The sequence below is a fragment of the Ranitomeya imitator genome, chromosome 3, assembly GCF_032444005.1.
Source record: "Ranitomeya imitator isolate aRanImi1 chromosome 3, aRanImi1.pri, whole genome shotgun sequence".
NCBI lineage: Eukaryota > Metazoa > Chordata > Amphibia > Anura > Dendrobatidae > Ranitomeya > Ranitomeya imitator.
Genome location: NC_091284.1, coordinates 339269560 through 339287025, shown reverse-complemented (window position 1 = coordinate 339287025; position 17466 = coordinate 339269560). Strand labels below are relative to the sequence as shown.

General features: G+C 42.8%; 1 protein-coding gene across 4 annotated transcripts in view; it reads right to left on the bottom strand.

Annotated features, from left to right (window-relative positions):
• LOC138669911 (lethal(3)malignant brain tumor-like protein 4) overlaps nt 1-17466 on the bottom strand; it is a 215266-nt gene that overhangs the window by 72621 nt on the left and 125179 nt on the right. For all 4 annotated transcript variants that reach the window (XM_069756764.1, XM_069756765.1, XM_069756766.1 and 1 more), the window contains exons 16-18: nt 13399-13498; nt 13148-13312; nt 12366-12467 (exon numbers count right to left, since the gene is read on the bottom strand). In XM_069756764.1, the coding sequence (XP_069612865.1) occupies nt 12366-12467; nt 13148-13312; nt 13399-13498 (367 nt within the window). The remainder of the gene's footprint in view (nt 1-12365; nt 12468-13147; nt 13313-13398; nt 13499-17466) is intronic.

Sequence of the window (17466 nt, the reverse complement as noted above, 5' to 3'; positions counted from 1 at the left end):
ACCTGTAGAAGCACATACGTGCGAAACAGCTGTCGTCCTTTTATCTGCACGTTTTTCCTCGTCTGTAACAGCCTTATGTCCAAATAAAGGAAACTGATTTATGGGACCGGTGAGTGCACATATTTTTCTTTTTTACCTTGGACTGTGTATACTACCCCCTTACTGTGACATTACGGTGTACACTACTCCTGCACTGTGATATAATTCATAAGAGGGCGCCCTCTGCTAGTTGTCCTCATATGAACTCGAGCCTGGGAGCTTTCTAGGAAAGTTCCCACGATCTAGGGACAACCAGCAGAGGGCGCCTCACCGCAAATGCAGGTAAATATAGGTCATTGACCTACTATACCTTCATTCTCCGGGGTTTTGCAGCAAGGAGCAGCGCTGCATTAGCAGAACTCCTGGTTGCAAATTTTTTTAACCCCTTCAGATGGATTTACATCGTGGGACTTTACAGATCTTCGGAAGATATGTATATTGTTGGTTTATTATTTTGACTTTGTTACAGATCGAGGGTCTTCAGTGAATGGATTGAGCGTAGAATAAATTATTACAACAACCTTTGTGATTTTTTCATTAAAATAATTTTTAATAATGTGTGTGTGTTTTTTTTAACCCTTTACTAGTATTGGATTAATAATGGATAGGTGTCATAATTGACGCCTCTCCATTATTAATTTGGCTTAATGTCACCTTACAATAGCAAGGTGGCATTAACCCTTCATTACCCCATATCCCACCGCTACACGGGAATGGGAAGAGAGTGGCCAAGTGCCAGAATAGGCGCATCTTCCAGATGTGCCTTTTCTGGGGTGGCTGGGGGCAGGTGTTTTTAGCCAGGGGGGGCCAATAACTGTGGACCCTCTCCAGGCTATTAATATCTGCCCTCAGTCACTGGCTTTACTACTCTGGCGGAGAAAATTGCGCGGGAGACCACGCCAATTTTTTCCGCCATTTAACCCTTTAATTTACTAGCTAGAACGGCCAAATTTTGCATAGACACACTACTAACATTAGTAGTGTGGAATATGCAAAAAAAATGGGGATATGAGATGGTTTACTGTATGTAAACCATGTCTCATATCATGTCGGGTTTAGGAAGGAGATAGCAAAAGCCGGTAATTGAATTACCGGCTTTCTGCTATATCGCGCTGGATGAAATATTAATATATATATATATATATATATATATATATATATATATATATATATATATGTGTGTGTGTGTCTCACTGACATTATATATATATATATATATATATATATATATACGTATTCTATGTGTACACATTTATTATACCTATTCTACTGTAAGCTGTCAGTGTGATTTTACTGTACACCGCGCTGAATTGCCGGCTTTTCTCTCTAACAGAGCTGCGTATTTCTCGCAAGTCACACTGCTGGTCCGTGTGTAATCCGTATTTTTGGGGCTTCCATAGACTTTCATTGGCGTTTTATTTGCGCAATACGGTGACAAACGCAGCATGCTGCGATTTTCTACGGCCGTAGAAAGCCGTATAATACTGATCAGTAAAATACGGCAGATAGGAGCAGGGGCATAGCGAATAAATGGGACGTTTGTTTTGCGAGTTTTACGGACGTATTTTCTGTGCTCATACGTCCGTAAAACTCGCTAGTGTGACGCCGGCCTTACTGCAACCTCAATCAAAGCTTCTTTTCCTTTAGTAAGCTGTTGATAATCCAGCAATAAACGATGACTCGGGTCCATACAAACAGCTGCCAGAAGAATGTTATTTTCTAATAGCAGTGTCTCTCTCTGTTTCATTGAAGCAGCAATGCCATCTGTGATTAAACCTCCTCTTTGGGACAGGCAAAACAACAAGTTCTTCCACTCTTTATAAAAATGCCAGGAGTTAAATTCTCAGCTTTTAACTTTTTAATCACTGTAAATGGGTGATGAAGAAATTCCTTAATTCAGCCACCTGTGTCCATTGACCTTCATGTAGTGTTACCTGAGGGTTGGCCATAGCTACAAGGAAGGGTTTCAGCTCAAGCAATTGCTCAATTATTAAATAAGTGCTGCCCCACTGAGTGGCTTCAAGATGGAATCAATTTTAGGGATTCTGGCAGCAATAGCCAATTTCCTCCCTTTGCTAATCAGAGTTCCAGCATGTCCCTCTTGCAAACTATCTCTTATTGCCAGCTGCAGCTGTGCACAACACAGCACATGTGATGAATAGGAAAGAGGTGTGAAGCAGCTTCAACAGGATCATCTAATTGTAAAGAATCATTTTGCTGTTCTTCTGTAGTAATATGTTTGTTCCTCCATTATGCAAACAGGACTGTGGCCTTCCATCTCCAACATACTGAATGTGAAATGCTCTTCTAGCTGCTGTTCACCTTCATTATTCTCATTCATCAGTTTAATTGTACTTATGTTTGCAGCATTATCAGTTACACTAGCAAGAACCTGTTTTTTTTAGTTCATAATCTTGCAGAACTTTTTCCATTAAGGTGTGGAGAAACTGGCTGCTGTGAAGAGCTTTTTATCTTTTACTGCCAGTGTCTTAGTAACACTTTTTTTTGTTATCACAAATTCACATTGATAGCAAAACAGTTCACTCTGTGACGTGTGCAGGCATCCATTTTAAGAAATACAAAGCGTCTCTTGAGAGTCTTTTTAAGATCTTCCTTTTGGTTAAGGGATTCTTCAATCACTAATTTTCTAATACTTTCTCTTTCAAGAGAAACACTAAGTTTGTGGGCCATTTCTCCATTCAAGTTATGGGCAAACTGCCCGGTACATATTACCTGTGTCCTTGTTCCTCTGCCCCAGGAGGAAGCGGATGCGAAACGCGCGTCGGGGTTGTCAAGGGATAGCGTGCCACGAGGCAGAGGAACAAGGACACAGGTAATATGTACCGGGCAGTTTGCCCATAACTTGAATTGGTATCCTTTATGTTTTTGATTATTGACTCTCTGTGACAGACATGTTATGAGCGGGTTCTTGGCCTGGGATGTTTCTTTGATGATGGGAGACTTTTCTTGTCCGTGACCACGTGAATGGGACATAAGATAAGGACTAAGTGCAATATTTGGCGGCCTTGCATGTACTGTATGGTTGTGCAGGGGTGTGTTTGGCAAGTGAAGGCTCATTCGGGTCACATTATGGGTGGTTTATGTATAGCCACTGGGGATGGATATGATAGCAATTTTGCGACATCTCTGATATGACCTGTAAGGCTGTCTTGCTGTGACAACTTAGGGAAATAACTGCAGAGGATATCACAAGTAGGGTACTTTCAATTCGCTGTTCCCTCTTGACATTGTACTATATCTGGTTTTGAGGCACTGTTTTATACTTTTTGTACTGCTGTATGTTAATAAAGATTGTTGCTTTTAAATATCACACACTTCGTGACTGGGTTTAATTAAACATTTGTCAGTATGTGTATATATTGTAATTCTTGCAAGAAAAGGGAATCATGGACTTTATAATTTAGGATATAAATAAAAAAATCTTTGCATAAATCAATAGGACAAATGATAAGTATAAAGTTTGTAAAATATGCAAGTAGCTCAATGCTGAACTTTCAATGTCAGGCTTGTCTCAGGGTACAGCTCACTAAAGGCTTCACAGTCTTTGAAGAGGGGAGGTGGGAGGGAGCATGTTTGTGCTGAATCACATTACAGAACACACAAACACACAGATATATATGTTCTCATCGATCCTGTAACTGTATTTCCGAATTTGAGATGTTAGGAAACATTTTTTTCCCTTATATTCTATGTGTAGTGTATATAAGTCATCGGGGCAGCTAATTTCTCCAAACATGAGCCAAGAGGAAAAACAAACTAAAACATCAAGCATACAGAGACAACATATACTGGACTATTGATTTATGCACAGTTTATTGAAAGTTTAGATATGCTTTAGGAAGTACTTACCTTCTTTAATCCTGCTTTCCTGTTCACTCCAGAAGTTCTGAGATGAATGAAGGCTTTCCTTCCATGTGTGTGTTATTTTTTCCCCTTATCTGTAGAGGAGGAGCCTCACTACTTATCATGAACATTAACTGCAGCACAGATTCATCTCAGCTAAAAGTCTAGACCTTAGATCAAGAATAGGACAGACATTTATCGGACATTTCATAACTTTACCAAATTCTTCTGAAAAAAAATATTCCACACAAACTGAATTGAAGGAGTCGGAGTCGGTTCATTTTATACTGACAACAACTCCAACTCCACCAAAATGGGCTCAGATTCCGACTCCACGACTCCACAGCCCTGGTACTGTGACATCATTGTGTATACTACCCCTGCACTGTGACATCAATGTGTATACGTATATGTTTTGCCCACTGTAAAATTCTCACGTACACAGGGCTTAAACATGAACATGTACAGTAGAAGTAGGGTGAGCCCATGGAGTAAATTCCACCTGTGGACCCTAGTCACCCCAGTCCGACCGTGAGTGACACCAAGTTAAACAGCTTAATGCTAGCAGGAGGGTGTAGCCTGCTCAGGAGAATCTGACTTTTTTCTTTAGCTTGTAATTTTTTGTAGCTGCAGTGTACATTCATGGTTCCTGTGTTCCCCGATGAAGCGCAGAGAAATGCTAACTGCTTTAGATGGCTGACAGGTTTCTCCCATGTGTAGAAGAGGAGAAAAGACCTGTCAATCACCTGGAGTGGTACTGGCAAAAGCAAAGCAGCATTTTAAAGAAAAATATACCTGGCTGCAATCCTGCAGACAGGCTCCAATTCATGTTACCCAGGGTTTGGACAGCAGAAATCAGCTGACAGCTTCCCTTTAAATAAGGCGAGTTTTGCACCAAATCTTCTGGAGAAGATCTGTATGGAGGAGTGGGACAAAATCCCTGCTGCAGAGTGATCAAACTTCTGAGTTTCTGAGGAAGGTTCTTAATTACCTGTTGACATTGTAGGGAGCCAGGCATTCACTGATGGATGTGTGTGGCATTGAGTCATAGGATTTGAACCCCAGTCTCCCAGGGCTGTGCACTTAACCAATACACTATACCAGCCAAGAGAGATCACCTTGCCGTGGTTGATGAGCACACATGAATTGGCCAATTTATGCGCTAAGAATCTTCATTTTATCTATAACTGTAAGTTTTATGAAAAAAAAAATTTGAACATTTTTTTATGAAAAAATATTTTTGAGAAGTATAATTCGTATTGAATATTTGTCTGTTTTAAAATGGCCTAGATTCATGTACATGTGCTGCTGTGTTCTTCTTTATATGATGCAGCTTGCACGTGTTCACATTATGAGTGCTGGTTGTTTTTTCTCTCTCTCTCTCTATATATATATTTAAATAGCCGCATGGACTTGATAATGCAATATTAAATATAAATTGAGATGTTATAATAGAAGCTCTATAGTCACAGTAATTTATATAATATGAAAATTTCACCCCTTTTTTCTTGTTTGGTGCTGTGAACATCTGAATATTTAATATGAAGTTTTTTGTGTGTATCCTATAGATATGGTTGATTTTAAAGTGTATTTAATGTGGATTTTAATCATTCAGCTTTTTCATGTTGTTGAAATCCTTGGGGAAGGATCAATACCGCAAGGGGTTACTGTTGGCTATAGGGTTAACCGGGTTAAATCAAATCTATTGGAATTCTCTATACACACCTGTGACTCCCAGTAAGGCTAGGTTCACATTGCGTTAGTGCAGTCCGTTTAGCGCATACGCTAACGGACTGCGTTAACGCAATGTCCAAAAAGGGATCACGTTAGCCCAGATGCCCGATCTGCGCTAGCGAGAATGGACCCAAAAATGCTGCAGACAGCGTTCGAGGTCCGTCACAAAATAATGGAGCATCGCTAACGCATGCCAAAAATGGCATGCGTTAGGATGCGTTACATACATTGCGGTCAATGGGTGCGCTAACGGATCCGTTACATTGCGTTAGTGGCGCCATGTAACAGATTCCGTTAGCGGATACCCACTAACGCAATGTGAACCTAGCCTAACTCATATGGGCTTTTTTTTCCTTTTTCTTTTTTTTTTTTGCTTCCCTATACTACATACGCGGTCTTGATTCAGTATTCATTTGGACCTGGAGGAAGACACATGTGATGTCGAAACAGGTCGTCCATAAGGGATTGAATGTATGCAATATTGTTACTGAAGAAATCTGGAACTTTTTAATGGATAAATAAAAGGTATATTTTAGTCTACCATTGGACTGATCAATGGTGAATCAAAAAGTTTTTTCTTTACATGTGTGGATTTATCCCAATCCGTTTTCCGTGCGAGCTGTAACCACAGGTTGGATGTATTCCTGTTTCTTCAAAGCGGTGAGCTGGCTTTGCCATAAATATATATATTGGCCCGATACTAACGCATCGGGTATTCTAGAATATGTATAGTAGTATATGACACAGCCCACGTAGTATACAACACAGCCCATGCAGTATACAACACAGCCCACGTAGTATATTGCACAGCCCACGTAGTATATAGCAGAGAGACGCAGAATATAACACAGCCCACGCAGTATATAACACAGCCCAAGCAGTATATAACACAGCCCATGTAGCATATAACACAGGCCACGTAGTATATTACACAGCCCACGTAGAATATAGCAGAGAGACGCAGTATATAAAACAACCCACGCAGTATATAACACAGCCCACGCAGTATATAACACAGCCCATGCAGTACATAACACAGCCCACGTAGTATATAACACAGGCCAGGTAGTATATTGCCCAGCCACGTAGTATATTGCACTGCCCACGTAGTATATAGCAGAGAGACGCAGTATATAAAACAGCCCACGCAGTATATAACACAGCCCATGCAGTATATAACACAGCCCACGCAGTATATAACACAGCCCATGCAGTATATAACACAGCCCATGCAGTATATAACACAGCCCACGCAGTATATAACACAGCCCACACAGTATATAACACAGCCCATGCAATATATAATACAGGCCACGCAGTATATAACACAGGCCACGCAGTATATAACACAGCCCATGCAGTACATAACACAACCCACGTAGTATATAACACAGGCCACGTAGTATATAGTACAGGCCACGTAGTGTATAGCATCGCCCATGTAGTATATAACACATCCATGTAGTATATTGCACAGCCACGTAGTATATAGCAATGTGGCCACCATATGCCTAATTAAAAAAAAAAAAAAATTAAATAAAAAGTTATATACTCACCTTCCGGCGGCCTCCGGACCCAGCCCAGGCCTTTAGCGATGCTCGTCGCGACGCTCCGTTCCCAGTAATGCATTGCGGCAATAACACATGATGATGTAGTGGTCGCGAGACCGCTATGTCATCTCCAGTCATTGCCGCAATGGATTCTTGGGACCGGAGCGTTTGCGAGGAGCGGGAAAGGCGCCGGAAGGTGAGAATATAATGATTTTTAATTTTTTCTATTATTTTTAACATTAGATGTTTTTACTATTGATACTGCATAGGCAGCATCAATAGTAAAAAGTTGGTCACATCAGGGTGAATAGCAGCGTTAACGGTCTGCGTTATACTGTGGTGTAACTCAGTCCATGTAACGGACCCCGCTAAACCACTATGGGGGCACTGACTGGAGGGCAGTAGGGAGGGAGCATTGACTGGAGGGGAGTAGGGAAGAGGACTGTGCCCGTCGCTGATTGGGACAGACAAACCGTGACAGACAAACAGACGGAAGTACCCCTTAGGCGAATATATATATACTAGATGGCAGCCCGATTCTAAAGAATCGGGAGTCTAGAATCCATATATACTTTATTTATTCAAATGTAAGAATAATACAATTAATAAATAATAGTAAGAAAGAACAAAAAATGGCTGCACTCACCAGCTCTTGACAATACTTGTTAGCTCTGTGTCATTAGTATCCTTACTATTAGAGCTCATCTTGGCTAAGCTAAACAGCTTTAAGCGTGGTGGTGGCAAACAACAGGTTAATAGGAGGCAGTGTCAGGTAGTAGGAAAATAGCCAGTTAATAATAGGCAATAGTTCTTTGCAGGAATGCAGATATTAATAAATAGGCAGTTTATATTGCAGAGAAATTGCTGGGCAATAATGGACAATGTCCTTATGTGGCAAATAATAGAGCAATATACCCAATGTGGCAAAGAAGAGGTTAATAAACGGCAGTCTCTCAGTATAACAGTCAGTGAATAATAGGCAGTATATGGAGAAAACACCAAACAAAAGTTCAAAATTGGTGTGAAAATGTCACTGAACCACTTCACAACTAAATATATATAGTTTTGGTAAATGGTATTATCATTTTTTTGACGAAATTCGGCAGGAGCTTGAAGAGCAACGTCACTGGGCCCGCCTCCACGCAGTAGAAACTTGCTGTGAGGTAAAAATTCAAAAATCACACCAAAATGGCGGGCGGAGTGTGTCACAGTACGGCACGTTTCTGATTGGTCGCTCGCAGCAGGCGGCAACCAATCAGACACTGGACACTGTTGACGTCACTTATCTCCGGACATTAGCTCCGGACATTAGCTCCGGACAAAGCCACGGAAGTTGGCACAAATTGCAGGAAGTAGTATTCTAGGCAATTAAGCTCCGGACATTAGCTCCGGACATTAGCTCCGGACAAAGCCATGGAAGTTGGCACAAATTGCAGGAAGTAGTATTCTAGGCAATTATATATTAGATATATATATATATATATATACAGTGGGGCAAAAAAGTATTTAGTCAGTCAGCAATAGTGCAAGTTCCACCACTTAAAAAGATGAGAGGCGTCTGTAATTTACATCATAGGTAGACCTCAACTATGGGAGACAAACTGAGAAAAAAAAATCCAGAAAATCACATTGTCTGTTTTTTTAACATTTTATTTGCATATTATGGTGGAAAATAAGTATTTGGTCAGAAACAAAATTTCATCTCAATACTTTGTAATATATCCTTTGTTGGCAATGACAGAGGTCAAACGTTTTCTGTAAGTCTTCACAAGGTTGCCAAACACTGTTGTTGGTATGTTGGCCCATTCCTCCATGCAGATCTCCTCTAGAGCAGTGATGTTTTTGGCTTTTCGCTTGGCAACACGGACTTTCAACTCCCTCCAAAGGTTTTCTATAGGGTTGAGATCTGGAGACTGGCTAGGCCACTCCAGGACCTTGAAATGCTTCTTACGAAGCCACTCCTTCATTGCCCTGGTGGTGTGCTTTGGATCATTGTCATGTTGAAAGACCCAGCCACGTTTCATCTTCAATGCCCTTGCTGATGGAAGGAGGTTTGCACTCAAAATCTCACGATACATGGCCCCATTCATTCTTTCATGTACCCGGATCAGTCGTCCTGGCCCCTTTGCAGAGAAACAGCCCCAAAGCATGATGTTTCCACCACCATGCTTTACAGTAGGTATGGTGTTTGATGGATGCAACTCAGTATTCTTTTTCCTCCAAACACGACAAGTTGTGTTTCTACCAAACAGTTCCAGTTTGGTTTCATCAGACCATAGGACATTCTCCCAAAACTCCTCTGGATCATCCAAATGCTCTTTAGCAAACTTCAGACGGGCCCGGACATGTACTGGCTTAAGCAGTGGGACACGTCTGGCACTGCAGGATCTGGGTCCATGGTGGCGTAGTGTGTTACTTATGGTAGGCCTTGTTACATTGGTCCCAGCTCTCTGCAGTTCATTCACTAGGTCCCCCCGCGTGGTTCTGGGATTTTTGCTCACCGTTCTTGTGATCATTCTGACCCCACGGGGTGGGATTTTGCGTGGAGCCCCAGATCGAGGGAGATTATCAGTGGTCTTGTATGTCTTCCATTTTCTAATTATTCCTCCCACTGTTGATTTCTTCACTCCAAGCTGGTTGGCTATTGCAGATTCAGTCTTCCCAACCTGGTGCAGGGCTACAATTTTGTTTCTGGTGTCCTTTGACAGCTCTTTGGTCTTCACCATAGTGGAGTTTGGAGTCAGACTGTTTGAGGGTGTGCACAGGTGTCTTTTTATACTGATAACAAGTTTAAACAGGTGCCATTACTACAGGTAATGAGTGAAGGAAAGAGGAGACTCTTAAAGAAGAAGTTACAGGTCTGTGAGAGCCAGAAATCTTGATTGTTTGTTTCTGACCAAATACTTATTTTCCACCATAATATGCAAAAAAAATGATAAAAAAACAGACAATGTGATTTTCTGGATTTTTTTTTCTCAGTCTGTCTCCCATAGTTGAGGTCTACCTATGATGTAAATTACAGACGCCTCTCATCTTTTTAAGTGGTGGAACTTGCACTATTGCTGACTGACTAAATACTTTTTTGCCCCACTGTATATATATATATATATATATATATATATATATATACCGTATATACTCGAGTATAAGCCGAGATTTTCAGCCCAAATTTTTGGGCTGAAAGTGCCCCCCTCGGCTTATACTCGAGTCACGGTAGCGGTGGGGTCGGCGGGTGAGGGGGTGAGGGCGCTGAGGTATACTTACCTAGTCCCAGCGATCCTCGCGCTGTCCCTGCCGTCCCACGGGCTTCTGTGCTGCAGCTTCTTCCCCTCTTCAGCAGTCACGTGGGACCGCTCATTACAGAAATGAATAAGCGGCTCCACCTCCCATAGAGGCGGAGCCGCTTATTCATTTCTCTAATCAGCGGTGCCGGTGACCGCTGATAGAGAAAGAAGCTGCGGCACCGAAGACAGGAGGGGACAGCGCGAGGATCGCCAGGACTAGGTGAGTATAGCATATTCACCTGTCCTCGTTCCAGCCGCCGGGCGCCGATCCATCTTCCCGGCCGGCGCCTCCATCTTCCCGGCGTCTCTGCTCTCTGACTGTTCAGGCAGAGGGCGCGATGACGCATACAGTGTGCGCGGCGCCCTCTGCCTGATCAGTCAGAGCAGAGACGCCGGGAAGATGGAGGCGCCGGAACGAGACGCCGGGAGCTGCAATCAAGGGAGGTGAGTATGTGTTTTTTTTTCTTTATTGCGGCAGCGGCGGCACAAATTTATGTGGAACATCTATGGGGCACAGTGAACGGTGCAGAGCACCGTATATGGCACAGCTATGGGGCACAGTGAACGGTGCAGAGCACCGTATATGGCACAGCACAGCTATGGGGCACAGTGAACGGTGCAGAGCACCGTATATGGCACAGCACAGCTATGGGGCACAGTGAACGGTGCAGAGCACCGTATATGGCACAGCACAGCTATGGGGCACAGTGAACGGTGCAGAGCACCGTATATGGCACAGCACAGCTATGGGGCACAGTGAACGGTGCAGAGCACCGGATATGGCACAGCACAGCTATGGGGCACAGTGAACGGTGCAGAGCACCGTATATGGCACAGCACAGCTATGGGGCACAGTGAACGGTGCAGAGCACCGTATATGGCACAGCACAGCTATGTATGGGGCACAGTGAACGGTGCAGAGCACCGTATATGGCACAGCTATGGGGCACAGTGAACGGTGCAGAGCACCGTATATGGCACATCTATGGGGCACAATGAACGGTGCAGAGCACCGTATATGGCACAGCTAGGGGGCACAATGAACGGTGCAGAGCACCGTATATGGCACAGCTAGGGGGCACAGTGAACGGTGCAGAGCACTGTATATGGCACATCTATGGGGCACAATGAACGGTGCAGAGCACCGTATATGGCACAGCTAGGGGGCACAATGAACGGTGCAGAGCACTATATGGTTCACACCTATGGGGAAATATGAACGGTGCAGAGCACTATATGGCACAGCTATGGGGAAATAATGATCTATTTTTATTTTTGAAATTCACCGGTAAATGCTGCATTTCCACCCTAGGCTTATACTCGAGTCAATAAGTTTTCCCAGTTTTTTGTGGCAAAATTAGGGGGGTCGGCTTATACTCGGGTCGGCTTATACTCGAGTATATACGGTATATATATATATATATATATATATATATATATATATATATATATATACATACATATATATACATATATATATATATATACACACACACACATATATACATGCATGCACACACTGTGGAAGAATGGGCCAGAGTCACACCTGAGCAATGCATGCGACTAGTTTCTCCATACAAAAGGCGTCTTGCAACTGTCATCCCCAACAAAGGTTTTTGTATGAAGTAGTAAATACATTTCAGTAAGCGTGTTCAATACTTTTTCCCTTTAATTTCTCATTATTACACATAAGTTATAGACATCTATGGTTTGACTTACTTGAATATATTTACATAGAAAATTAGTGATGTGTTCAATACTTCTTTGAACACACTGTACATTAGAAACACAAAAATCTACAAATACTAGTGAAGTTAGTAAAAGAAAAATATATCACTAGCATCTTTTGCTGTGTTTGTCCCTAAAATTTAAAACAGCACAAGAAAAACCTTACTTTTTAATTGGCGGCTTTGTGTTCACTTCATCTTCTAGCCATTCTGCCATATCCCACATGTTGCCTTGCCCCCACTGCTCATCTATAGGAGTTGGACACTTTCTGAAGGAGTAGAAAGAAGAACCGAAAATTATAGTATCAAAATATTATAGAGAGACTCTTCACCATGGTCACTACAACAGTCACAATAGGCTGTTCTTCCTATTTCTGTAGATTGCTTGAAAGTTTTGCTGTGTAACTTAGGACAAGTTTCAGGTTATCTTTAGTAAGTGGGCTGGTTATGTCTAGATAAGGCAGAAACATTATACATAATGCACATAGGTAATGATGGGGTATGCATCTTCTGTTACTACCATGTCTCGTGGGCACGGGGTGTAAAATTCCCATTTCTCTATGAATTAACAATCATTCATATCAAGTGCATAGGGTACAGTGTTGCCCCTACGTTTGAGAAAAATGCAGAAAGCAAAAAAATTCTGCAGAACGACAGAAAGTCTTCAGAACTTCTTCAGAAAGAGCAGAGGGGGGAGGCTCCTGCTGCAGCCTCAATGTCAGGCACAGAATAGTGAGGAGGAAGAGAGACCTGGCTTATTTACATAAACAGATGCAGAAGATTTATTTCTATATTTCTCTGTGGTCATTGTAATATTAAACAAACACAAGAAAAGGATGAGATTTTATGAAGAAGTGCTGGAATAGTTTCGCCCATGTGTTTAGAAGCTGTATAAATCTAATTCATAAAAGTAAAATTAAATACATGAGATATTCCCTTTTAAAATTACCTGGACTGAGGAGAATCAGGTGGGGGATCAGAAACAAAGTTGGGGGTCCCTGGTCTTCGGGCCTTTAACGTGCTCTGGTATGGCAGTGGTCGCTCTCCACTAAGACGATCTTGCAACAATCCCTCTCTATTAAGGTTTACTTCTGAGTAGGGACAGCCAACAGCACTGAGACATAACACAGTACGAAGCAATATTAAAATATGGAAATGCATCCAGTACATTACGCTCAACCAATGCAAATGTGTACGTACGTGTAATGGGTGCCATATTTTGGTCCTCGTACATGTCCAATTCCTTTGCATCCAGCAATGGGACAACCTTGTCCAGGTACTAGGGATGTATCTGCAACTCCTGGAAGAAAGCGGCTCCCTTAGAATATACATAAAATACATTTATATTAAACTTCTAGAGTGCTTTACACATTAGAATAAAATTGTTCGAACCCGCTATTGTTGGTGGGAATAGCCGGTAGACTAATGTGTATGGGGGTCTCTTGGCGCTTTCCTGAAATTATATAAAGAAAGAGATGGGCATAAACACCTTCCTAACACTGGACGTACCAGGATTTACTCACCGAGACGTTCCTTCAAATGGACGTACCAAGTGATTGAGCAGACATAGAAGCTGTGCCTGGTATGATCATAGCAGAAGCTCAGCTTATCGGACAGGTGGGTTCCTGCAGCAACAGTCAGGGTCGCTGCCAGTACTGTTGTGAGTTCTGTTTTTGGGCTCCCTCTGGTGGTTACTGATGGTACTGGGTGACTTGTGTTCTCTGCGGTCTCTGGTGTCCACCTGTTCCATCAGGTTATGGGAGTTTCCTATTTAACCTGGCTTTTTTGTCATTTCCTCGCCGGCTATCAATGTAATCAGCGTGTCTTTTTACCTCTGCTCCCTGCGTCTGTTATCTTCAGGACAAGCTAAGTTTTGTTTTTCCTGTTCCACGTTTTGCTTAATTTTTGTCTTAGTCCAGCTTGCAGAGATGTGATTCCTTGCTGCTGGTTGCTCTAGTGGGCTGAAATTACTCCTCATGTTCCATGAGTTGGCACATGAGTACAAGTAATTTCAGGATGGTTTTTTGAAGGGTTTTTCGCTGACCGCGCAGTTCACTTTCGTATCCTCTGCTATCTAGCTTTAGCGGGCCTCATTTTTGCTGATTCTATTTCTCATAACTACGTATGTGCTTTCCTCTCATTTCACCGTTATTACATGTGGGGGGCTGCTATTTCTGTGGGGTGTTTCTCTGGAGGCAAGTGAGGTCTGTGTTTCTTCTTATAGGGGAAGTTAATCCTTCGGCTGGCGCGAGACGTCTAGGAATCATCGTAGGCACGTTCCCCGGCTACTGCTAGTTGTGTTTTTAGGTTCAGGATCGCGGTCAGCTCAGGTTCCATCACCCTGGAGCTTGTTTGGTTTTTGTGCTTGTCCTTTTGTGATCCCCTGCCATTGGGATCATGACAGTATAGCCGGCCAAAAAAAAAAATTGGTCATCGTTTTGGCTGAAGTAGGAGGAAAAGTAGTCTGAGGAAGTTTTTTTTTTTTTTTTTTTCTCCTCCTCAGTGTTTGCTGCCTAGCCTTAATTGCAGCTTGACTGCTTCTTTCCTCCTCTTAATCCTTGAATGGCTCTGACCTCAACTGTTTATCATGGACGTCCAGAGTTTGGCTTCCAGCCTGAATAATCTTGCTGCTAAGGTTCAAAATATACAAGATTTTGTTGTACATACGCCTATGTCTGAACCTAGAATTCCTGTCCCAGAGTTTTTTTCTGGAGATAGATCTAGTTTTCTGAATTTTAGGAACAATTGCAAGTTGTTTCTTTCCTTGAAATCTCGCTCCTCTGGAGACCCTGCTCAGCAGGTCAAGATTGTTATATCTTTCCTGCGGGGTGACCCTCAGAATTGGGCATTTGCATTGGCACCAGGGGATCCTGCGTTGCTCAATGTGGATGCGTTTTTTCTGGCATTGGGTTTGCTCTATGAGGAACCTAACCTAGAGATTCAGGCTGAAAAAGCTTTATTGGCTCTCTCTCAGGGGCAAGATGAAGCAGAAATATATTGTCAGAAATTTCGGAAGTGGTCGGTGCTTACTCAGTGGAATGAGTGCGCTCTGGCTGCAAAATTCAGAGATGGCCTTTCTGAGGCCATTAAAGATGTTATGGTGGGGTTCCCGGCGCCTACAGGTCTGAATGAGTCCATGACTATGGCTATTCAGATTGATCGGCGTTTACGGGAGCGCAAACCTGTGCACCATTTGGCGGTGTCTTCTGAACAGGCACCTGAGATAATGCAATGTGATAGAATTCAGTCCAGAAGTGAACGGCAAAATTATAGGCGGAAAAATGGATTGTGTTTTTATTGTGGTGATTCAGCTCATGTTATATCAGCATGCTCTAAACGCACAAAAAAAGGTTGAGAAGTCTGTTGCCATTGGTACTTTACAGTCTAAGTTCATTCTGTCTGTGACGCTGATTTGTTCATTATCATCCATTTCCGTCGATGCCTATGTGGATTCAGGCGCTGCCCTGAGTCTTATGGATTGGTCATTTGCCAATCGCTGTGGGTTTAGTCTGGAGCCTCTGGAAGTTCCTATTCCTTTGAAAGGAATTGACTCTACACCTTTGGCTATGAATAAACCTCAGTACTGGACACAAGTGACCATGCGTATGACTCCCGTTCATCAGGAGGTGATTCGCTTCCTGGTACTGTATAATTTACATGATGTCTTAGTGCTTGGTCTGCCATGGTTACAAACTCATAACCCAGTCCTGGACTGGAAAACAATGTCTGTGTTAAGCTGGGGATGTCAGGGGGTTCATGATGATGCATCTCCGATTTCTATCGCTTCATCTACTCCTTCTGAGGTTCCGGTATTTTTGTCTGATTATCGGGAGGTTTTTGAGGAGCCTAAGCTCAGTTCGCTTCCTCCTCACAGGGATTGCGATTGTGCTATAGATTTGATTCCCGGCAGTAAATTCCCTAAAGGTCGTTTGTTCAATCTGTCAGTGCCAGAGCATACTGCTATGCGGAATTATGTTAAGGAGTCCTTGGAAAAGGGACATATCCGTCCATCTTCGTCCCCTTTGGGAGCAGGTTTTTTTTTTGTGGCCAAAAAAGATGGTTCCTTGAGGCCTTGCATAGATTATCGTATTTTGAATAAGATTACAGTCAAATATCAGTATCCTTTGCCATTGTTGACTGATTTGTTCGCTCGCATTAAGGGGGCTAAATGGTTCACTAAGATTGATCTTCGTGGTGCGTATAATCTTGTGCGGATAAGGCAGGGTGATGAGTGGAAAACCGCATTTAATACGCCTGAGGGCCATTTCGAGTATTTGGTGATGCCTTTTGGACTTTCTAATGCTCTTTCTGTCTTCCAGTCTTTTATGCACGATATTTTCCGTGAATACCTGGATAAATTTATTATCGTGTATTTGGATGATGTTTTGGTTTTTTCTGATGACTGGGAGTCTCATGTTCAGCAGGTCAGGAAGGTGTTTCAGGTCCTGCGGGCCAATTCTTTGTTTGTAAAGGGTTCTAAATGTCTCTTTGGAGTCCAGAAGATTTATTTTTTGGGGTATATTTTTTCCCCTTCTACTATTGAGATGGATCCCGTTAAGGTTCAGGTTATTTGTGACTGGACGCAGCCTACATGTCTTAAGAGTCTACAGAAGTTCTTGGGCTTTGCTAATTTTTATCGTCGCTTCATAACTAATTTTTCTAGTGTTGTTAAGCCTTTGACGGATTTGACTAAAAAGGGTGCTGATGTTACTGATTGGTCTCCGGCGGCTGTGGAGGCCTTTCAGGAACTTAAGCGCCGGTTTTCTTCTGCTCCTGTGTTGTGTCAGCCAGATACGTCGCTTCCTTTTCAGGTTGAGGTCGATGCTTCCGAGATTGGAGCGGGGGCGGTTTTGTCACAGAGAAGCTCCGATGGCTCAGTGATGAAGCCATGTGCGTTCTTTTCTAGAAAATTTTCGCCCGCTGAACGGAATTATGATGTTGGTAATCGGGAGCTTTTGGCCATGAAGTGGGCATTTGAGGAGTGGCGTCATTGGCTTGAGGGTGCTAGACATCGTGTGGTGGTCTTGACTGATCACAAAAATCTGATGTACCTTGAGTCTGCCAAGCGTCTGAATCCTAGACAGGCTCGTTGGTCACTGTTTTTCTCCCGTTTCAATTTTGTGGTTTCATACCTGCCAGGTTCAAAGAATGTGAAGGCGGATGCTCTTTCTAGGAGTTTTGTGCCTGACTCCCCTGGAAATTCTGAGCCCACTGGTATCCTTAGGGATGGGGTGATTTTGTCGGCTGTCTCCCCAGACTTGCGACGTG